We start from the raw sequence: 23,099 nt of genomic DNA on the forward strand, positions 1-23,099 counted from the left end.
GACGGTGGACTCCGACAAACAGGCTGTCTGTCGGTGTCGTGTGTCGCTGTCGTTTGTTGATGTCTGTCGCTCTAGTGGGACGCGGCTATGAAGGTTTTAGTCGCGATTGTCGTTGAAGTCATTGTCCGTTTCATTGTCGGCGTCGTCGTCCAAGTCGTCATCATGTTATCGTCGAGGTCGTAGCCTGGTCCTTTATCGAGTACATAGTCCGGGTCGTTTTCAAGGCCATAGTTAAGGTCGTCGTTGATGTCACAGTCTCTAGTCATCTGGAACATTCCAGATGATTAGAGAATCATGTTTGTCCGAGCGCGAAAACTCCTAGATACGCACGTGCTTTCAAAAGGAGCTTCGTATGGCTGCTCGAGTCCTGCCGTCGCCGTCAAAGTATGTTTGGTCTTTGTTACTTTATGTCTCTTGGTACAAGTTCGCCGCATTAAACATTCATTCTGTCTTATTATTAAAGTTTTTTTTTTAAATTGACAATACAGGTTTAGTGGATATGATAAACAATTTACACGTATTGTAAAAATAATAAATGGCTAGCTGTCAGTAGTTTAACAAAGCTTGGATCAACTGTTAATTAAAATTAACGGAACATCTTCAGTAACAAAAAAAAAATAGTCTTTAATTATCCTCGCCTTCGTGCTTGCAAACGGCGGCGCGTCACCGGCAGTCATGGCAGACCAATGCAGAGCGTGCTTGCAAACGGCGGCGCGTCACCGGCAGTCATGGCAGACCAATGCGGAGCGTGCTTGCAAACGGCTGCGCGTCACCGGCAGTCATGGCAGACCAATGCGGAGCGTGCTTGCAAACGGGGGCGCGTCACCGGCAGTCATGGCAGACCAATGCGGAGCGTGCTTGCAAACGGCGGCGCGTCACCGGCAGTCATGGCAGACCAATGCGGAGCGTGCTTGCAAACGGCGGCGCGTCACCGGCAGTCATGGCAGACCAATGCGGAGCGCGAGTTCGTCTGCTTCTTGCACGGAGGTTCCGATGATGTCTGAACGCCGAGCTCTTATTGGCTGATTGAAAAAAGAAAGTGGGTCGACCTTAAGGCATCTAGCATTGAGGTGTACTTATTATCCTTCCAATAATAGCCAATCAGAGCTCGGTGTCGTTCTGACGTCACCGTAACCCCTGCGCAAGAAGCAGACGACTTGCTCTCCGCTTAGGAACGTGCGCGTCTGGATTTGCGATGCGCCATGAGTAAAAAAATGGCGGCTCGTCGCCGGCTTCCAATAGGAGCGCCCGTGTCACGATCAAGTGATGGCGGTATTTGGATAAGTGAGGATATCCAGCGCTATAATCCCAATCTGCAACGCGCGCTCAAATCAGCCCGGGTTCTGGTGCAAACAGCCAGGCCCTGGAAATTGACGCCTCAATTTAAAAAAAAATGGAAACCCCAATAAAGAGGAATGTTTACGTAAAATACCTTAGTCTGATGCCTAATTAGTCACGCCAGTTAATACGGATATAATATTGTCCTTTCATAGGACGTTTTCGGGTGACGCTGGTGTCCACGAAAGAAAGCCTGATTTGGAAATTGGTTTCTCCTAAAAACCGCAGTGAGAAAGCCTTTTTCGCAGAACGTTGCAATTAGGGCTAAGCTCCAGACTGCTCTGGAAGCTGACTTCTCCTAAAAACCACCGTGGGAAAATATTTTTCGCTGAACTTTGCATTTAGGGGCCTGCTCTGGAAGCTGGCTTCTCCTAAAAACCACCGTGGGAAAATATTTTTCGCTGAACTTTGCATTTAGGGCTAAGCTCCAGCCTGCTCTGGAAGCTGGCTTCTCCTGAAAACCACCGTGGGAAAAATTTTTTCGCTGAACGTTGCGTTTAGGGCTAATCTCCAGCCTGCTCTGGAAGCTGGCTTCTCCTAAAGACCACCGTGGGAAAATTTGTTTTCGCTGAACGTTGCATTTAGGGCTAAGCTCCAGCTTGCTCTGGAAGCTGGCTTCTCCTAAAAACCACCGTGGGAAAATATTTCTCGCTGAACTTTGCATTTAGGGCTAAGCTCCAGCCTGCTCCGGAAGCTTGCTTCTCCTAAAAACCACCGTGGGAAAATTTTTTTCGCTGAACTTTGCATTTAGGGCTAAGCTCCAGCCTGCTCTGGAAGCTGGCTTCTCCTAAAAACCACCGTGGGAAAATATTTTTCGCTGAACTTTGCATTTAGGGGGATTCGTCGCCTGGCTTCCGAGCTATCAAGACGTATCGCGATGAGCTCCGTCGGAGCGGTAACGGCCGCTGATAGCCGTGGAATTTCTGCTGAGTTAGGCTCCCAAGGATACAGGATCGTACTGCCTCCCCTGCCGAAGGGCGTTCACGCCCTGAATTCTGTCTTTCTCCACGCCGACATTACGGCGCGGCCTTATCGCATTGAAGATTTTAAAGCCGGACTCGAGAAAGCGGGAGTACTAGGCGAAATCGCTGCATGTGGTTCATTTCAGATGAACCACGTGTGGATGGTGACTCTGAAAACACCGCTGGCCAAGAAGAAGCTGGTGGACGCCGTGTCCTTCGAGGCTAAAGGGAGACGCTGCATCGTCGTCGACCCGGAGAAGGCCGAGGTGAGGCTGAAGCTTCATTGGATTTCTTTTCACCTTCCGGACGAAACCGTGAAGAAGGCCCTGGAGCCGTATGGCAAGGTTGAGGACGTCGCCCGAGAGACCTGGCGTGTCGGAGGCTTCGAAGGTGTGCAGTCGACCACCCGAGTCGTGAGGCTGACCCTAAGGGAAGGCGTCACGCTCGAAAACCTGCCGCACCAACTACGACTTCCAGGCTGCACGGCCTTGGTGCTGGCCCCGGGTAGAGCTCCGCTCTGCCTCAGGTGCCGTCGAACCGGCCACATTCGTAGGGAGTGCCGAGTGCCGCGCTGCGAGAGCTGCAGGCGTTTCGGACACCTACGCGACGAGTGCAAGAAAACCTACGCAGACGTGGCTAACGGCGGCCCTGAGGACGACGCCTCGGAGCTACTCATGGACCAGGATGAAGCTGAGGACGCGGCAGGCGGAAACTCGGAGGGCAGCCAACCTCAGAGGCAAGCCGAGACCACCGTGGTCGTCCCACCACCCGAGACGTCCACCACGGCCGAGCTCCCCGCAGAAAACACGGACACCCCGAAACCGGTGGGCGACGACGTCGCACGCGTTTCGGCCCTCCAGGGGGACGAGCGCGAGCACGACTACGCCTGCCGGGAGTCGACCCTGGCTGCCGTTGAAAGGGAGAACGACCAGAAGGACGGCGAGATGGACGCCGTGAGCGGCTCTGCCAAGCGTTCCCTGGAACCGACACCAACCCAGGAGCCCGGTCAACCGCAGAACCTGCAGGAGAGGGTACTCCAGAGGTGGCAGACGGTGACTTCCAAGAGGGGCCGACGCCACGCCCCCCCTCAAGGACCACCGGAGGGCCACGTGCCGAAGGCTCCATAGTGAAGGAACTGTACTGCGGCTGAATAATATTGCTTAGGCGGCCTAGTACAAGTAAGAGTGTTGTATTTTTTTTGTATGTGTTTACCTGTTTGACTTAAGCGGCTTTTTGTATCGTAGCCTAGCCTTCTCTCTATTTTAGCTCCGTGATAGTAATATGTCTCTTAGTTTCGCCACTTTAAACGTCCGTGGGTTGGCCTCGTCGAGGAAGCAGTACCAACTGCAGCGTCTGGTAGAGGACGAGCAGCCGGACTTTCTTGCGGTGCAAGAAACTAAATTGCAGACAGAAGAGAACATTGAGAGAGCGCTGAGGCCTTTTCTCCGGCGATATGAAGTTGCCGCTAGTCATGCTGCGGGTCGGTCGGGGGGCTGTTTTCTTTTTTTAAGAAAGTCTGTGAACTATGAAAACTTGCAAGTTGTTATCGATGAGTGCGGGCGCTTCATTTCTTGTGATTTCACGCTGTCAGATGTCCAGTGGCGAGTGATATGTATCTACGCTCCCAATAACGCGAAGGATAGAGAAGTCTTTTTTCAATTTCTACGTAATTATCTGGAGTGCGACAAAGTGATCGTGTGCATGGGTGACTTTAATTGTGTCTGTGTCGAGAGGGATAGTACTGGAACGGCCACGAGTGGTGACAGCAGTTCGAGACTTTTGAAAGAAATTGTAAATATGTGTGGGCTCGAGGACGTCGGTGCCTTATGCACCATAAGAAGTGGCGTAAGGTATACGCATTTTCAAAATACGTCACACGCTCGTTTAGACCGTATTTATGTTACAGTTGACGTACTGCGCACTGTGCACGGCTACCGTGTCCAGCCCATTTTTTTTACTGACCACTGCCTCGTAAGCGTAAAAATTGGCAGGAAAGAAAGCAGAGCGTCTCGTTTTAACTGGCAGCTTTGGAAATTAAACCGAACACTTTTGAATGATAAACTTTTTGCAACCACTGTTGCTGAGCTGTTGCGGGGTGTGGTCGAAAAAGAGACTTGTATCAGGGAGGCCTGGGAAGAATTCAAAGAGGGAGTTAAGTTGGCCGCGGTAGAAAGGGCCAGTAACATCACCTTCCAAGCTCGAGCTCGCGAAAGGCAGTTGAAACAAGACCTTAACGCATTGTGTCGAGTAGAGTGTGAGCGCCCTGGAACTTGCAGCGATGACATTCGGCACATCAAAATGGAGTTAGATCAAATATACAATGAAAAGTATAAAGGGGCAGTTGTGCGGGCACGCTCGGAGAAATTTCTGTTGGGAGAACAGCCGACTAAGCGAGCTCTGGCTGAGGAAAAGAAGTATGCCCTGACTCGAGAAATAAGAGAAATAGAATATAAAGGGAAAATTAGCAGCGCTAAAGATGTTATAGAAGAAGCTTTTGTTGAGTACTTTGGGAAACTTTTTGGGGAAAAACCGACTCCCGTAGGATTTCGTAAATTTAAAGATTTTTTGTCACTCATGCCCAAGTTGGATGAGGAGGTTACAACGTGGCTCGAGGGAGAAATCACGCTAGGAGAGGTTGAACGAGCAATAGATTCGCTAGCGAGACAGAAAACCCCGGGGCCTGATGGGCTTTGTGCAGAATTTTACCAAACCTTTAAAAATGCCCTTAGTCCCGTACTGTTGGCCGTATTTAATGAGTCATTCGACAATTACTGTCTACCGCGTTCCTTTGTAGAGGCCCACACCATACTGATACCGAAGTCGGAGGACTTGTCGAAAAGGCTCAGCGTGACGGGATATAGGCCGATTACATTATGTAACATAGACTACAAGATTTTCACTAAGATTATTACGCGTAGGCTCCAGTGTGTCATTCGGGACCTCATCGGGGATCACCAGACATGTGGCATTAAAGGAAGGTCCATTCAAACTAATATTCATATAGCGAGAAGCATTTTTGAAACTGTTGGGAGGGATAAAGTGGCAATGATACAATTAGACTTGGAGAAAGCGTTTGATAGAGTTAGGCATGATGTTCTAAAGAGTATTTTATTGCATGTTAATGTAGGCAAAGTTATCCTAAAGGGCGTGGATATGGCGTACAAAGGTTGTACCACCAGGCTGGTGTTAAATAATAATGTTTCTAAGAAAATTGTAGTGCTTTCGTCAGTCAGGCAGGGATGTCCCCTTTCACCCTTACTATTTGCTCTGTACCTTGAACCTTTCTGTGTGAGCGTGATAGCTAGCAAGAATACCCGGGGGTTTCTTTTCAATAATGTTGAAGTTAAATTGTCCGCATACGCTGACGATGTGGCTATTTTTTGTAAAGACGAAGAAAGCGTCATGGAAACTGTCGCCCTCACGAAAGAATATTGTAACGCCACAGGAGCGGCAGTGAACTGGGGGAAATGTTGTGGGGTGTGGCACGGGAGGTGGGCTTTAAAACCACATTACTTTGCAGGCTTTAATTGGGAAGCGACGCCATGTACATATCTTGGGGTGCCCTTGGAATATTACAAAGTTAGCACGCCGTACTGGACGGAGCTCGCAAAAGATTTAAAGACGAAGGCGGACACTTGGGTCAGTCGGAACTTGTCAATTTTTGCGCGCGCCACAGTGTGTAATATTTTTTTGATTGCAAAGATCTGGTACATTATGCAAGTTTTGGCATGTACACGGATGAGTATCCAAAAGTTCCATAGGGTGTTCGCCACTCTCATCTGGAAGTCCGGGTGGGAAAGGATGAGAAGAGATAACCTTTTCCGGAGCGTCAAGTCGGGAGGCCTTGGCCTCTCGCATCTTTTCGTCCGTAAGATTGTTTCGCGCTTCTTTTTCCTACGCGACCAGAATCATCCCTTCCTACGTGCAATTATCCAGGTGAGACTGGCGAACTCTTTGCCGGCAGTGTTGGTGACTAGTGAATGTACTGAACCCCCTTGTTTTTCTGGTTATTTAAAAGAAGTGAAAGACGCTGTATTGTTTTTGCGAGCGCGTTTTTCGATGGACTACCTGGGTAGCGTCACTAAAAAGAAGCTCAGTCGTGACCTGATTGAGCTCCTTTTCCCTGCGCCACTGTATCGATCGGTGTACAGCCAATGTCCGGGTCAAGATGTGCTCCAGCGTGTGAAAAGGATGTGTGTTCCACCAGGGGTAAAGTCCTTTTTCTTTAAATTGCACAGCGAGACATTGCCAGTCAAGCCATGGCTAAGAGACAAGGGAATCTTTGTTCCGTGGTCGGTGGATTGTCTCCTGTGTAAGACACCAGAAACCATCGAACACGTTTTTATTTATTGTTGGGATGCTGTGTTTTTTTGGGACATTCTTCAAAGGACCCTGAAAAAAGATTTTATGTTGTCCCCGGAGACCATTAGGTATTTACCTGTTGAAGAAAGTGACACTGTGCCCTATGACCTTTTTATGATACTCGGCCTGTTTAGTATTTGGAAAACAAGGATGGAATTTCGGCATGCTGACCCAAAAATTAAATCTGTACAGAAGCATTTTATCGATATTGTAAACGAGGTTCAAACGGTGTATTGCAGAACACCAGAAACTACGCCTGAGTGGGCACACTTGTTCAGTGTAATTAAGAACATGAGAGAACTTTAGTTCGCCCACAAGTCGCTGGGCGTGAGCTCCTTGTAATGACATAGCATTCTGTGCTGCAATGTTGAGTTCAATAAAGAAAAAAAAAAAAAAAACTTTGCATTTAGGGCTAAGCTTTAGCCTGCTCTGGAAGCTGGCTTCTCCTAAACACCACCGTGGAAAAATTTTTTTCGTTGAACTTTGCATTTAGGGCTAAGCTCCAGCCTGCTCTGGAAGCTGGCTTCTCCTAAAAACCACCGTAGGAAAATATTTTTCGGTGAACTTTGCATTTAGGGCTAAGCTCCAGCCTGCTCTGGAAGCTGGCTTCTTCTAAAAAGCACAGTGGGAAAATATTTTTCGCTGAACGTTGCATTTAGGGCTAAGCTCCAGCCTGCTCTGGAAGCTGGCTTCTCCTAAAAACCACCGTGGGAAATTTTTTTTCGCTGAACTTTGCATTTAGGGCTAAGCTCCAGCCTGCTCTGGAAGCTCGCTTCTCCTAAACACCACCGTAGGAAAATATTTTTCGCTGAACTTTGCATTTAGGGCTAAGCTCCAGCCCGCTCTGGAAGCTGGCTTCTCCTAGAAACCACCGTGGGAAAATTTTTTTCCGCTCAACGTTGCATTTAAGGTCCGATTACGTTCAGTTGGGAGGGCTGACGCGCTTGCCCAAATCAACCCTGCTGCTGGCAGAAAGGGTCAGGGCCTGGAAATGGACGTCTCAATGAAACAAATGAAATGCAGCGAAGCTCTCAAGAAAAAAATACTTCATTCAGGTACTTAGACAGGCCGATTAAAGCTGATTTAATATTGGCCTTTCGTTTCTTAAGGCCCCTTCAGGTGGCGCTAGTTCCCCTTTTATTCTCTGCAAGTAAGCTTCTCCTTGAGACATGCAGGTTATGGAAAGGTTTTGCTGACTGTATACACCAACTCATGTTTACAAACAAACCGGAGCGCCCCTAGCGGTCGCCACCGGCGCCGCGCATGCGAGATGGGAGTGTGGGCAAGAAGCTCGCCGTCGCTCACAAAAACCCTTAGAATGCGATGTTTTCGGCGTCGGTGTGAGTCCCCCGGCCCTTTTTTGCGTTCGAATTGTTGATTCTACGTCTTCCTGGGCTATGTCTGACTACTTGAGCGGCGTCAGCGAAATTACCGAGGCTCGTTACACCGCAAAACTTCGCGTGAATAATGTGACATGTGACGATTCATTCCGCGTGGACGCCGCAGAACGTACGCTAAAGCCTGATTCACATGATACGATTTCGCTCGCAATTTTCAGTCGCGACGCCGCTCGAGCTGCAAAAGCGTGAACCGTAACTGAGATAGTCGACTTTTATACTGAAAATCGCAAGCAGAATCGGACCAAGTGAATTAGGGATTACAAGTCGGTGATGGTCACTGGTAACAATGATCAGCATATTTTTGTATCTACTGTTTACATCAAGCCTGCTTACCAACCTTCAAATCTAAGTCTTTTGAGGCCTGCACTTACTTCTTATCGCAAGTACCGGGCCAACACTTCGTCTACGGGCCGGCGTCGTCTAAGAGAGCAGACGACAAACAGAAACGTTTGAAAAATCAGACGACAGTTCGAACGATCAGGCGCCGTTTGAGCTTGAAGACGCACTGAACGTAGTCCGCAGGTGGTCCGCACAACTTGACCGTTTTCTGGCGTTTATGCTGGAACAAAATAAATAAATCTGATGGCCACAAGTATCCGTCAATTCAACCCAAAGTGCTCCCCGCCCAAGCAATCGTTGTCCGACGGCGTCTGCTTTTCCCTTTTCACGGCACATATCCAGATTCTCGGACGAACCGAGTACGTGAAAACTGACCTTCAAACCTTTCTCGACACTTTTGGTACGGCCCCAGTCGCGGCGTTTTGACGAGAAGGCAGGTTTTTGTCTGGTTCCTTTCAAACAACGCAGGAATACACGTCTGGCATGGCGACTTCTGCCCACAGCCCCAGACCGGAAGTGCGACCGACGCGCCACCACCGCGCCGTGACGTCACAGAGTTGAGTTCGTGTATAGTGACAACCGATCGTGGAACTGATAAAAATTGCATGAACTGATCTGGATATTTATCTCGGCGAGATTTGGCCTGTACGCTCAAGTCCTCGTGCTTATGGAAGGGGCAGGGAAACGAACGTTTGATTGAACAGCTTAAATCACACACCACGTTCACCAAAAGCAAATTATTCGGGTGTCTTAATTAATCCAGCCAATTAAAACTAATTTGAGGAGACGAAGCCCGCCGGCTATTTTCCCCTTCTTTTTTTTTTCTTTATTTGCTTGAGCATGTGAAAAGGCGTCTCAGCTCAAGCTCTTACTTTCGCTCGATAGTTCGCTTCGATTTCAATCGTGCACTTTATTTGTATGAAGTTTTTCTCGCCGCTTTCCTTGTCTCCTGGGTTGTGGCAGGGGCTGGAAAACCAAGTTAGTATACTTACCACTTCGTCCGAACTGCTCATCAGTTTTTTGCAGGTGCATCGCAAATTCGCAATTGAACAGACTGGATTGTTCTAAGTACTGAAAACTACGAGGCTTGAGAGCACATCATAAAGAGATATTCCTTGCCATTAGAAGCCCTTTCCTAGTCGTATACGGAGGGAAAGCCGTCTGCTCTTTCGCGCAGGCCGGTGGCGTGACGTCACCTCGCCGCGCTCTGATTGGAGGATGGCTCCGGGCGGGAGCTCGGGGGTAAACAAAGCGGTGTCGTCTCTTCTCCGCAGCCATTGCGAAAGGCCTTTTCTGTGGCTCTCAGAAATCCACTGCTACTGCTTGAACGAGGACGCGGCATACGGAAAAAAGAGACCCGAAATACCTCGAAATGTACGTTACTTCGTTTGACGCGAAAGAATTTACCCTGGGAGCATACGAAGCACCAATATGCGTCCCGGTCTCCGGCGGTCGGATGTTGATGTGAGTCCCCCCAACGTCAGCACGGTGATGTGCGACGCGAGTGAGCCTTTCTACTTTTTGGCGGAGACCACTTTTCGCCAGCAAGTGACTCGGTGTCTCCGTGAAGCATCGAAGTGTAGCTACAGCCCTCTTCGGCGAGCTGAACGGGCTGCCGAGCTTTCGAAGGCCGATCTCCCGCAGCGCTGGCACCCGGAGAACCGCCCCATGGCGCTCGCTAAGGTGAGTTACGTCGTCTCTGTACACTTCGCATCATTCACAAACAGTTCAGTTGCACGTGAAAGGAGTATAGCAAAGTAAAACGGAATGTTACGGAAAAGCAGCGGATTAGGCGATCGGTGTGGTACGACCGAGTCGAGTGCGCAGTCGTCTGTTTTTAGTCTTTCCCCCCAACGACAGATGGGAGGCACTCTCTTGATCGAATGACGTTTTAGCGAACGCCCACGTTTCATCGAATGACACTTTAGCGAATAGTCGGACGCCGCAAAGCGGCGTTTTCGGGTGGGCCAAATGAGTTCACATTTTTGTTATGATCCGCCGCAGACTGTCGCCGCGAAGCGGCGAAAGCGCAGCGCGGCGGATGGGTTAACGCGCGCCCCCGTTATTCGCTAAAACGTCCATTCGCTCAAATGTCGCTGTTCACTAAAATGTCATTCGCTCATGTGACATGGACCCCAAAAAAACCTGGCTAAGCCAACGCTTCACGCGCGCGATAAAGCGCCGTCCTAAGGTGTTCCACTCAAGACGCATTGTTCTTCTGATGCGTGTTCCATCAGTCGCTCGCCGCTGATTTGTTTCACCATAAAGCGCCAGTGAGGCAAACGCTGCGGGGGCGAGTAGCATGTTTTCGTACCTGCCTACTGGTTTTCTTAGGTCCGTTAATCTGCAAGTGCTTGTGTTCCCCCTACCCCATCATTCCAACAGAATCCACCGGCTGCCGGGCTCGGAGGACATGTTGCAGGCCCCGTGTAATGCCCTCGGCGCCTGTGAGACTTCCAGGGGGTCTGCGTTTCACGGCCCCGTTACCAGCTGGGAAGTTCTCCATAGAGGTAAGATTATGAAGAAACCACTCTATGCACTCAGAGGTAGCTTTCAGAAGTTGTGGAAGCCAAATACAAATGCTGATATCTTTAGTAAAAAAAAATTCATATTACTCGCTTTATGACTTATACATCTCTATTTTGCAAGCCACATATGGCAGGAAAGTTTCACATTATCTCAACCTGGTTGCTCAAGGCACTGAAAAGCTACCTTTTGCAGACGACTGTACCGTTGTCATTTATTATATGTTATTCCTTGGCACCGGGGGATTGGTGGCCGAGGGGGCTTCCACGCACCAGCTCGGAAAATGTGGAGTGAAAGCTCGCGCTGCAGAACCCAGGATTGTGTGTTCAAGCCCCACATTTGCCCGTTTCGATCTGGATGAGCATTGTACCGGCGTGCGGTCGTGTATCACTACTACGTGATGCATGTTAAGGGCCCCAGGCTAGCGGTCATCTACAGCTGGGAGAGTCATTGCCCGTCGAGGCAGATCGAGTTTGAGACTGCATAAATATACACACAACCCGATTCCTCGGCACGCTGCTGGTATTGCTGTGCTGATGTTTGGACGTTTTTTTTTGGTCGTTGAAATGACTACTGTGGTGCTTGGGTGAAATAACCTGGTCAATTACCTCCTCGGCCGTAGTGCGTCGTTCACTTGTTACGCTCTCTTCTCTTCTGGTTAATGTGGCTCAGATAACAGTCATGAAGTCAGCCCGGTTGAAGTTCTCTCGACGCCACATTCTCACATCTCTGGCCGATCATCCTGCTTTCGCGCAAAACTCACACACCTTGTCTTCTTCGATACTCCCGAATGCGCCTTGGTTGCCCGCTCCGCCGCTAATTTCAGTCCCGTGCCCACTGTTTTATGACAACCTCCTTGACATGACAAATCTAGCTTCTGTATCTGGCCATCATTATGGGTTAGTGCTCAATTTGTAAACTTGATGTTTCAAAGTAACAGTACGAGCTTCCTCCAGCATCTACTAGCAACCAAGTAATGACAAAAACCAAAGCTTTAACTTCCAAGACTAAAAACCCAGAAGTATGAGAACACGCTGGCCAACCCTGCTGAGGACAAGCCAGGATGAGGACAAGCCAGGAGTGGGACAAGCATGTAATCTCAGTATATGGAGAGGTGTCCTCGAAGTTCCCAGCTTTAAAATTGTGGTAGTTTGAGTTGGTTTAAGTTCGAGTCTCAAAAGAGCAAATAATGCAATGTTATTTATTTTGATTTGCATCCCTTGGATTCTGGCAGGTGTTCGGTACGAAGGGAATGGAATAGACATGTTCATTTATGCATTCTGTTGCTTCAAAATAGGCTTTCACTGATTTTAAGTTGGTAATGGCATGGGAGGACAAATACGCTGCTCAGGGTGTAGCCGGATCGTTTGACTACTGGGACGACTCTTTTACAGGGGACGACATCCTGTCCAGCACCAGCTTCACCGTCTGGGACCGAGTGCACGAGGGGGTCGCACTGCAAGCACATGAAAGAAGGGCACTGCGACTTTGAGGTCAAGCTTGTACATCTACCATTACAGAGTCCTAAATGGATGCCAATTGCTACTGATGACCTTATGAAGGTGAAACGTCCCTGGATTAAAGGGAAAATCTGATTGAAGGCGAGCTGAAGTTGTTTCTGACTTTATTCTCTTATGACTTGAAAGTAATCTGCCTACTTCATGAACTTTGAAGATGCAAAATTTGTTTCCGTAACTGTCCCACTTCAACGTAATGTGCACATTGAAACCTATTCCTTTTCTTTTTCTGTTTTTTGGCAAGAAAAAAAAGCCAACGAATCTCCCTCTTCCTTTTCGCAATGGGGAGGTGTGGAAGATTGATTGGATATTTTATATACGCAACCAGTTTCATAAGTGAATGAAGATAAAAGCAGAATACATGTTCACAGATTATTTGTGAATCCTTAGACTTGGTGAAGTGAGCAGTTTATGTTCGAGTCACGTAATTATAAAGTCAAAACCAGCTTTAGTGCATTTTTAAGAAGCCTTTTAGACCTGAGAGTTCTGCTTTGACTCGGCAATACACGACTCTCCTTTGTTATTCCTATAGCACAGCCGAAACTATAAACACGAGCATGTTGCCTGACCAATGCTTGAACTGCCGTGAAATCGACGAAGTCCCTATCCTTCGAGAACAAGTGTCAACGGGGATAGTCGAAAGACCAGGGTATTTATTGCACACGCATACTTGATTTCAAGCTTGCAGATTGAAGTAATTGTTTAATGAATCCATTCTTAAACCTGTTTGAGATTGTATTGGTTCATATTCACAGTATATTTATTTTTAATTTCAGCAAGGAATAATTTAGAGACAGATGTTGGTGTTCAGGCGTGATGCTTTTATTTTCGTAACATGCAAGAGTGCAAAAAATTAGACTTGGCTTTGTAAGCTGATCTTTTTATGTATTCTTCCAAACAGCATAGCAAGCAATAATATAAGGGCTACAGCTGCAAAAGTGGCTACACCTGGCATCTCATTTGTTTTATAGCGTGTACAGGTGAGACACTATACTCCGTTTCACGGTCACTTGGCAAACATTGTGACCCAATAAGAGCATCGGAGCCAGGCACATGACAACACTCCACGGTCGAGTCCTCGTTATCGCCACAGCAAGAGCGCCATCTGCGACAAAACATAGTTCTAGGCTTTTTTTTTTTTTCTCTTCTTCTTTTAGTAGTGTTGCCGTAGGATTCTTCGAACCACAACACTACATGACACTGAAGAAAGACTAAGACATATGTTACTTATTAACGACACTTAATATATATCAACACTTTTGAGAAAAACGTGGCTTGTGATCGACGTTCAAACAATTGTAGCCGTGAATCGACCACTTCCGCTCAAAACATCGCCCTAGCATTAGCACCCGCCACAGATTCATGGGCAAATTGAGCATGTGGTTGCCTCATAAAAGTGTTACTGAAGACCTCGCTACTCTAGCGGACGGTAAAGGCCGGTTCTCACATGCAGCGAAGCGCTCCTCACGTGCCGTCAGCTACTTATTGTCTGCCATGAGCGACAGTTTCGACGGTGCGATACAAAGCTGGTGAACGCTCCCGTCATCACGCGCTTAGCGCGAGGTCAGCGCTATGCTTGTAGCGCTCCGCTGCATGTGTGAACAGGCCTTAATGTTGCTGCAGTGGACGTCCATCCGAATTCGTTTGGTTTCTGAGCATTTGACAGCCGGTTCTGGTGGGTGGTCCTTGCATTTGACGCGGTGACACAGATGCTCCTGTGACATGCTGCCATGTGCCTCGCTCCGACATTCTTACTGGGTCGCAGGAGCCGTAGCCTCCACGGTTCACCAAGCTATCGTGAAACAGAGTGTAGACTAAGTTGTCTGCTAATGAAAGTAGCGTTGCCAGCATCATGTATTATGTATGAAACAGTGTTTACTTCGAGAAAACAAATAAAGCCATTCATCCTTTCCACTGATTGTTATGGTTCATTAGTAAAACTTGGTTCAGTGAACTTTACATTTCAGCATTAGCATGGACACAACAGGTAAGGTCAATTACAAGTGCTTTAGAGCGGTCCAAACAGTTTCCAAGTGGCTCATGCAAAGCAGCTGACATGGTATTACCCCCAAGAAAGAGACGAGACCTCCTTGATGAATCTACTTCAGCCGCAAGGCACACCAAACTGAATATTGGCGTTTCTAGGAAATTGGGATCAACCAAACAATTCCATGGAAAGGTACACCTCCAACAGCTTTGGTGTGGGGGTGAGCCCTATCTGCAGCGACAATACTGAAGCCTCGCAAGCCACCATCACTAACACATGCGAGTAGTCACTCAGTGCCTGGCATACTTGGGCATTGATGCAACAAGGAAAGATTATCAATGAGTGGACTAGGAATTTGGATCCAAATCGGACTGTCTTCACATTCTTCACAATCGCTGTATGACCACCATCTGTTGGAGTGTTTCTGGATGTCAACAGCCCATCTGGGACCTAGAAATGACAAATGATATTAGAAAGTTGATCACTTACACACTCAGTCCCAGTCTGCTGAGCGAACAAAACAAAAATATGTACATGTTAGCCATTGTTTACTCCCGTGTCAATTCCATGGGGCGCTCATTAACTAGGCTTGGATAGTGCACGATATCCGAATTTTCATCTTGGTAAGGGAACGAAAAAGGAGACAAGCGACACACAAAAACACGTCAGACACTGACAGCGTCGATGTGGTTCGAAGATACACTGCGCAACACATTTTGCAGAAAGGCGGCATCGGTACTTCGTTGGCAATTTACTCATACTGGGTAATGTGAAACGGCAAATTTGTACTGTCCGAGTTGGTTCACTGTATTACACGTAACAGCCATTCCAACTTCATTCCTGAAAAAAAAAAAAAACAACGATCGCGTAAAAAAAAAAACGATCCCTTTTTTGTGATAAGTTTTGAGCTCTGTGCTTTTCTACAGTGCCATGATTACAACCGTAGACTGAAACTACTATACCAAATACGATGTATGACTATACTGCGTCTCATCTAAGTGCGAACGAAGAGAAAATTACAAACGCGAGAACGCACTGCAAGATCGCACATGGCAGCTATGATCAAAGCTCGGGACTCGCCCATGTAGATTTAACTTCGATCGCATTTAAAGTGAAACGGAACATAGTTTATACGGCCTCCGTGCAGTTTCGAGTCGAAATTCCTAAATATCACGTGCGAAAATGGGCTTCGGAGGATCGCGAAAACACCACATTCTCGGCTGTTTTTCGATTAATAGCGCCTATCGACTCCGCCACACAAGATTTTTACAGACCTCCTAGAAGGCAAAATCTGTTGTGTTCGTAAAGGAAGAACAAGATAAAAGGCAACTTACCGGTACAATCGGGCGGCGGTCTCGCAGTGACCGGCGCAACCGGCGTTTCAATCGCGAGGCTAGGCAAGCGCCTTCTTTTGATGCTCTTCGTCGTCTTCATCTTGGAATCTTCGAAATGCTTCTAGCAGACGACGGAGGAATCGTAAGGGGCACAAAGCTGCTCGATCTTGTGGACTCGGCAAATTTTAACCGGGCTACAATAAACAAAAGACTCGCGGTCGCCGCTACAGCACGGCCGCCATGGCCGACGCCGATGTTTGTTTACCCCCCGGCCTCCCCGACATGTGCGAGGGCGGAGCTTAGCCCGAATCGTCATCAACCTCCTCTCCCGCCTTCGCGCCTCCTTTCTCATGCGCAGAAGACGAAAATGAGCCCACTTGCGAGGCGTATTTACACATAACCACCTTCTACAACATTGTCATTGGAGGTATAGGAGCCTAAAAAGCGCTACATATTTGGAACATTTCTTTCTGCCTTGCAGTTTTGTTTTAGCCCACGCAGCAAAATCATTGGAAATAAGCTGTTTTATGACAATAATTTAGCCCTTGTAGCGACTCTTGTGCAGTGAGAGAGGGACTAGCGGTTGCAGTTGTGCAGCGTTCATTGACGTCAAAAAGAAGAAAAATATTTAGACGAGGTTCCAGGGCAGTTCCCTGAAGGTAGTCCAGGCCTGGGAGGCTGCGAGTCCCTGAGCACTCGAACATGGAACCTGCAAGAGAAAGAAAGAACAAGACAAAACCACAAAACAAAAACAATATTGGCGCTAAATTCAGTTCGACCCCGTTACACGAACTTAGTCGAAGCGTGTTTCGAAATCAATTTCCTGTGACATGAGGAACACACAAAAAAGTGGATACACTACGAATTCTGAAAGAAAGCTCAACAGAAAAACCACACCACACTGTACCTGAAAAAAAAAAAAAAAAAAAAAGAAATAGTAAGACAGCACCGATTTCTAATAAACGTCAACTATTTTTCGCAGAATGGCGGTGCATGTTGCAAGGTGTCGCAACATCTTCGCAAATATGTTTCTGAAGATGTCGCCCATTACAAAGGAAGACAGGCATAAGCGATACCATAGAACAGTTCATTGCCAAAATGTAAAACTACTCTGATTACAATTTTAAGTACAGAGCTCAGAAAAAAAAAAAAGGTCAAGCACAGACCTTACTAAACCCAAAATATTGAAAGATAAAATTAAGGTGTGCGTTCAACCTGACATGTAATCTAGCGAGTGTGGGCGTAGAAACGGACAGAACATCAACGTCCTGAACATGAGTGATTACATCACCCAAAATATAAAAAAAAGATTAGACGACCCGAAATAAAGAAACATTATATTAGATCATCTGAAATAAAAAGTAATTTGATCACCTGCAATAGAAAATGATGAGATGACCTGACATTAAAAGCGACTAGATCACCTGAAAAAAGAAGGGATTAGATCACCTGAAATAGAAAATTATTAGATTACCTGGGAAAAAGAGGCATTATCTTGAAATAAGTTATTAAAAACATGCAATTACAAGAGTTATTAAAACTTGAAATTTATAGCCATTATGAATTTTAAAATTGAAACAGGTGGACGCCTACATTTATACCAAAATGTTGAAAAAGAAACGAACCTCAAAGCATGTATCCTTCCTGACGTGTAAGCTAGCAAGTGTTTGGGTACCAACGAACAGATCACCTGAAATAGTAAGATTGAATAACCTTAAATAAACAAACAGTCATTTTCCAGAAGATAACAGTGATTAGAAATTGTGAAACCGAAACAAGTGTGTATCTACCAAAACGCTGGAAGAGAAACGACCTTCGAAGTACGTATCCTGTCTAACTTTCAAGCTAGCGAGTGTCTGCATGCTACCAAGCCGATGCTTCAGAATCACGCCAACCGCAGAACAATTACGAACAAGTAAAAAAAAAGTTATTTTTGTCATTATTCTGAAATAAGAGATCAAATACCTGCAATTCAAATGCTGATTACGTGCGGGGATGTTGAAACCAATCCCGGCTCATTGCACCAGTTTCTGAACTGCCGCAGAGAGATGGCAGCTGGCCTAGCAAAAATAGCTGAAAGTCAGAAAAGCTTCGATAAAAGATTGGAGGCTATCGAGGCATCTAATTCTAAGATAGATAGCCTGTCTACGACAATTTGTGAGATACAAATAAAAGTATCACAATTGGAAGCGACCGTAATGAAACTTGAAGCAAAAATTGATTATCTGGAAAATAGGAGTAGAATAAATCATTCGATCATCTACGGTGTTGCGGATCCAAACGAGAAACATAACAAGGCTTAGTAGAGAAAGTAGTTGAGGGTATTTTAAAACAAAAGTGCGCGTTGAAGTTACATCCGTTGAAAGCATCCACCGTCTTGAAAGGATGGCAAGAAGCAAGCCGAAGCCGATAATTTTGTGTCTTGGAAACTACAATGAAAGAGGTGCTATCAGAAATGCTAAAGAATTAAAAGGTACGCGCCTGTTTATTAATGAAGACTTTTCCAAAAATGTAAGAATGGTCAGGGGCAAGCTCTGGGAAAGTTGCCCTGGGTAAGTGCGAACGAAAATAGAAGGAGATGAGAAAAGGTATTCATCGTAGGAAACAGCGCGAAAAACAGACGAGGACGAAGAAGAAACACATGGGACGAGCGCTGACAATCAACTGAAATGTTTTAATAGCAAAAAACACATGAAAACGGCCATTCATTTTTGGCAGTACACCCCCGTCTGCGTATCACGAGACAATTAATAGCAGCGTGATGGCACGTGTTAAACTAGATAAATAGTGACATGATGCTATCCCAAATCCAAAAACGCCACCTCACTGTCCAGCAGTGCCAAAGACGGTTGGCTGACACAAGAGGTTCCCGCCCTTTTTATTTGGTATGCCTCTACTATCTCTCTAGACACTTGGTCCCTGTGCTTCGGTGTGTACAATCTTGTGATTGAAGACGCCAAGATTGAGTGACAACTTCGGTGTCACTCGATCTTGGTTCACACCTACAGGCGCGACAACGCATCGCAAGATGAAAGTATGCACAGCCCTTCAATGAACTCTGGCATGTTCTCTTAAGCGGATGTTCAAACAGCACCCCGTTTGGCCAATATACGCCCTCCCACATGAGAAAGGTATCCTATACACTGCTTCAATGGTGCATGATACGAATTGTATGTCATGCTTTACAGTCCAATTCCATGACTACTCAGATTTTTCCGCTTACTAACACGCCTTTCTATGGCGGGACAAATCTGGCTCAGCTTGTTTTTGACCGAAGAAACGACACTCACACCGTATCCTGCTGCGATCTTCTTCAACCCGTGTGAAACGGGGTAAACGTAAGGGATGGAAGCCACCTTCTTTTTGTTATTCCCTTCCCGCTCAGCGCAGTTTGCTGCTGCACTGGCCCCGACACTCTTCTTTATTTTTTCGCAGGCTGCGGTAATCACCGGATCTGGAAAACCTGCTTCTTGGAGCCTTGCTATTCGGTCTAAAACGCCCTCCTGCATTTTGTGCTTGCACAATTTTGATAGCGGATTCTGGACACATGACACAGCAATACCGTTTTTTATCAGCTTTAAATGGGAGGATCGGAAATCGAGTAGAGACTTAGCGGTTCTGGGATGGTGAGGTACTTTTCATACGATGAGCTAAAGATCAATGGCGTAACTCACGGATGGGATGTCGCAACGGAGCAGAGAGTTGAGCTCTTTACGTCTAATGTACATAGTCATGAGCATGACACTTAACCTCATTTATCGCACACAGAAAGCGTCTTAACCTCAATGCAAGAAGTATTGTAAATAAAATGCTTCAACTAGAACACATTTTAATTGAACATGACCCTAGCGTGGTGGCTATTACTGAGACATGGCTGGACTCATCTGTGACGGACGATGCAATAGTACCTCTTGGTTGTCATAAGTTTTAAAGGACAGAGAAAGTAGAGGAGGAGGCGTTGCTCTAGAAGTTCAAGTATCTTTGATTGCTTCGGCGATGGAAGGTGCCCCCGGTTTTGAAAACATATTGTTCAAGAAAGCAGTGAATTATTAGTTGGTGTAGTGCAGGGGTGGCCAAGCTGCGGCTCTTCGCGATGTTAAAGTGCGGCTCGCGGCACCCTCCCCTCCACCTCCCCCCCCCCCCCCCCCCCCCACCCACTCATCCGCCTCCCTCCTCGTCACACGAGTACTTCCCCCCAAAAAGAGAAATGGAACTTGTTTTAAATCAAAAGACAGGTTGCGGTTTTGTAGTCTTGTGATACGGCTACCTTGAAAGGAGTTCGAGTTTTGTTTATTGATCTGAACAAAAGTTTGCCCGTCACTGCTCCTCGCGCCTGCGCAGCACGGCTCTTTGGGAGCCACGCGAAACTGCTCAACCTCGGCCCCCAGTGTAGCTCACGCTACAAAACTTTCAACCTTTCCACTCTGGTGAAGACCAGCGGAGCCGTACTATGGTGGGATGACCTAAAGGACGACTTCTTGGATGACCTCAAGGACGACGTCTAGGACGATTCTAGGACAACCTCGAGGACGACGCGTAGAGGACCATGCTTAGGACGACCTCAGGGACGACGTCTAGGACGAATTCTAGGACGACTTCGAGGACAACCGCTAGAGCGATCTCGAGGATGACCTTTAGGTCATCCTCGAGATCGCTCTAGACGTTGTCCTAAAGCTCGTCTAAACGACGACCTTTAGGACGACCTCGAGGATGACTTCTAGGACGACCTCGCGGACAACCTCTCGGAGGATCTCAAGGACGACGCCTAGAGAAATTCAGCCTTTCCACTCTGGTGAAAACCAGAGTGGAAAGGCTGGAAAGGTGGCCGCCATCTATAAGCGACGACTGCAACCAGACGACCGGCTTGCCGGTTGTCTGGTTGCCGCCATCGCTCAAATAGGGCGGTAACTATCCAGAGTTTTGTGTCGAGATTTATTAGTCCACGGACACGAAACTGGGGAAACTAGCCCTTAACAGCTCCGCTGTAAAAAAATAAATCCGAACAGTCCTTGGGTCACGAGAGACGTTATACATCATAAGAGACGTCTATCCAGCTATAGAGCAAAAGATCGCAAGAAAAATAATGGGTTTTAACGGACCAGAGTAAAATCATTGAGTGGATGACCTATGGCTGAACTCTAAACGAATTGCGTTCGATTCACTCTAAGGTTTGTTCCAACACAAGTCAAAAAAGAAATCCGAACAGTCCTTGGGTCACGAGAGACGTTATACATCATAAGAGACGTCTATCCAGCTATAGAGCAAAAGATTGTAAGAAAAATAATGGGTTTCAATTAATGGGCCAGAGTAAAATCATCGAGTAAAGAACGAAAGGCAAAAATAAAGGCGTCAAAATTGTTCTTTTTTAATGTATAACTGCAAAATTTTATTAGCTATTTACCATGAAGTTTTCAGCAACAATTAACACCAAGAAAAAAAGTGTTAGAAAAGTAGTAGTCGATGACTGTATTATTGAAAACAAGGCAGAAATCGCAAATTGTTTTAACCATTCTTTTCTCAGCGTTTTTTCTGCTGACAATAACGTACTACCAACATTTTCTTCGTTTAAAAACGTTCCCCCCATTGCAGACGACGTAAAAGTATCAGGAGGGGATTTTTTCGTTGCTTCTTATTGATCCTAAAAAAGCCGCCGGACCGGATCATATTCAAAATCACTTGTTAAAGCTATAGTGAATGGAGTTCGAAGTTTCTAAGTATCGTTTTCAAGAGATCTCTATCAGATGAATCTGTCCCGAACGATTAGAACATTTTTAAGATTATACCAGTTCTTAAAAGTGGAAACGCTAGTCTCTCTAACGTCTACTTGTTGTAAAATACTTGAACATGTTGTCTCAAAGCACATAAGGAGCTTTTTAGATAAGTGCTGTGGGTCGCCCGTCAATATCGCCCGTTCAGGCAGAGTTCCATTGGCCCCAAGGAAGTCACACCAGGGGGCGCTATCATCAAAAATAAGGTTTAATAGCGACTCACGCGTGAGCCAGAGCTGACGGGCCGAGGCACTCCGTGGTCCGGATCTCGTCCTTGGGGTGGCTATCCTTGACCTTTGCCGTTGGGTTTTTCGGTCTCCTTCCGTTTCTCAAGCGCCTCTCCCGCCACGAGCCTTGTCCTTCGGTCCCCTCTCTTCCTTCTCTTCTCCTGTTGCTTGCGGCGCCGTCCCTCCACGTACCCGCGCTGTTCTTTGTCCTCCACAGCTACGTTGTACTAGATAGTGAACAGCATGAATTTCGGAAAGGTTTATCCACCACCACGCAATTAACAGAACTAATTCATGATTTTTCTTCGACACTAGACAAGAAAGGTTAAATGGACGTAACTTTTTAGACTTTGACCAACGTGAACCATAAAAAAAACTACTTTTAAAACTGACATTTTTGCTTAAAAACTCTGACCTACTGCAGCGGGTCGAAGCGTTTCTGTAATGTAGACAACAGTTTGTCAGTATTGATAACAACACTCTAGGCTTCAGGGAGTCGAATCCGGAGTTCCACAAGGTTCTGTACCACGGTCATTGTTGTTTTTGGTTTTTATCAATTACGTTCTTTGCGACATTACAGTCATATCAAGACTTTTTGCCGATGATTGCACTTTATTTACATGTATAGAAAACGACAGGAACCACATAGAACAACATTTATTTACAGAAAATTAGTGATTGGTGTGAGGACTGGCAGATGTCTTTAAACAAGGAAAAAAAAACGTGCATGTAAATTACACATAAAATCGCTCCGACAGCACTGAAATATTATTTAAAAGGGACTCCTTCGGGCTAGAGTAAATGAATATAAGTACTTGGGGGTAACAAAAACTACCGATCTACGGTGGGTCACACGCATTAATAACACTGTCAAGCAAGCTACTCGTAAACTTTGGTCACTAAGAGGGCGTTTAAAAATGGCAACGCATGAAAGCAAACGTTTAGCGTTTAAAATGCTAACAAGGTCGAAGTTACAATATTCCAGTGAAGCGTGGGACCCTCACACAAAGAAATTAATATTAAAACTAGTAAGAATTCAGAAGTTGGCGCTTTGGTTTATTTATTTGAAGTATAAAAGGCCTACTTTGCCCACAAAAACTTTATTTAAAGGCAGGTATCAGCACACTGGAGAAAGGGCACCGGAACAGGCGGCTAAAGGTGTTTTACGCAATATTAGATGAAACGATTTTGATAGACAAACGTAGTTTAATTCGATTTTATATTTCTATAATCACGCGAAAGAAACACACGACACGAACGGAAGAACATCTATATACCAAAGTATGTTTTAAGAAATCTTATTTTCCTCGAACAATAAGAGAGTGGAATGCCTTGCCAG

The 23,099-nt window shown here is 46.4% G+C and overlaps 1 protein-coding gene and 2 long non-coding RNA genes across 4 annotated transcripts; 2 read left to right on the forward strand and 1 right to left on the reverse strand.

Moving 5' to 3' along the window:
• Nucleotides 1–2,921: 2,921 nt before the first annotated feature.
• Nucleotides 2,922–3,501, forward strand: LOC121835565. The gene has a single exon (XM_042289970.1). The coding sequence runs from the start codon at nucleotides 2,975–2,977 to the stop codon at nucleotides 3,425–3,427; it is 453 nt and encodes a 150-aa protein (XP_042145904.1). The 5' UTR covers nucleotides 2,922–2,974; the 3' UTR covers nucleotides 3,428–3,501.
• A 6,076-nt stretch (nucleotides 3,502–9,577) lies between these two features.
• On the forward strand, nucleotides 9,578–14,358 carry LOC115322245. 2 transcript variants are annotated; one of them, XR_003918941.4, is made up of 3 exons: nucleotides 9,578–10,084; nucleotides 10,787–10,911; nucleotides 12,322–14,358. It is a non-coding gene; the product is annotated as an uncharacterized LOC115322245 (long non-coding RNA). The 2 variants fall into 2 exon arrangements; XR_006077676.1 differs by having other exon boundaries at nucleotides 10,787–14,358.
• On the reverse strand, nucleotides 13,588–16,073 carry LOC121048450. The gene is made up of 2 exons (XR_005798968.1): nucleotides 15,766–16,073; nucleotides 13,588–14,881 (listed from the first exon to the last, which is right to left on the reverse strand). It is a non-coding gene; the product is annotated as an uncharacterized LOC121048450 (long non-coding RNA).
• Between the last annotated feature and the right edge of the window lie 7,026 nt (nucleotides 16,074–23,099).

Source organism: Ixodes scapularis, unplaced genomic scaffold, assembly GCF_016920785.2.
Source record: "Ixodes scapularis isolate PalLabHiFi unplaced genomic scaffold, ASM1692078v2 PGA_scaffold13__105_contigs__length_92229423, whole genome shotgun sequence".
NCBI classification, from domain to species: Eukaryota; Metazoa; Arthropoda; class Arachnida; order Ixodida; family Ixodidae; genus Ixodes; species Ixodes scapularis.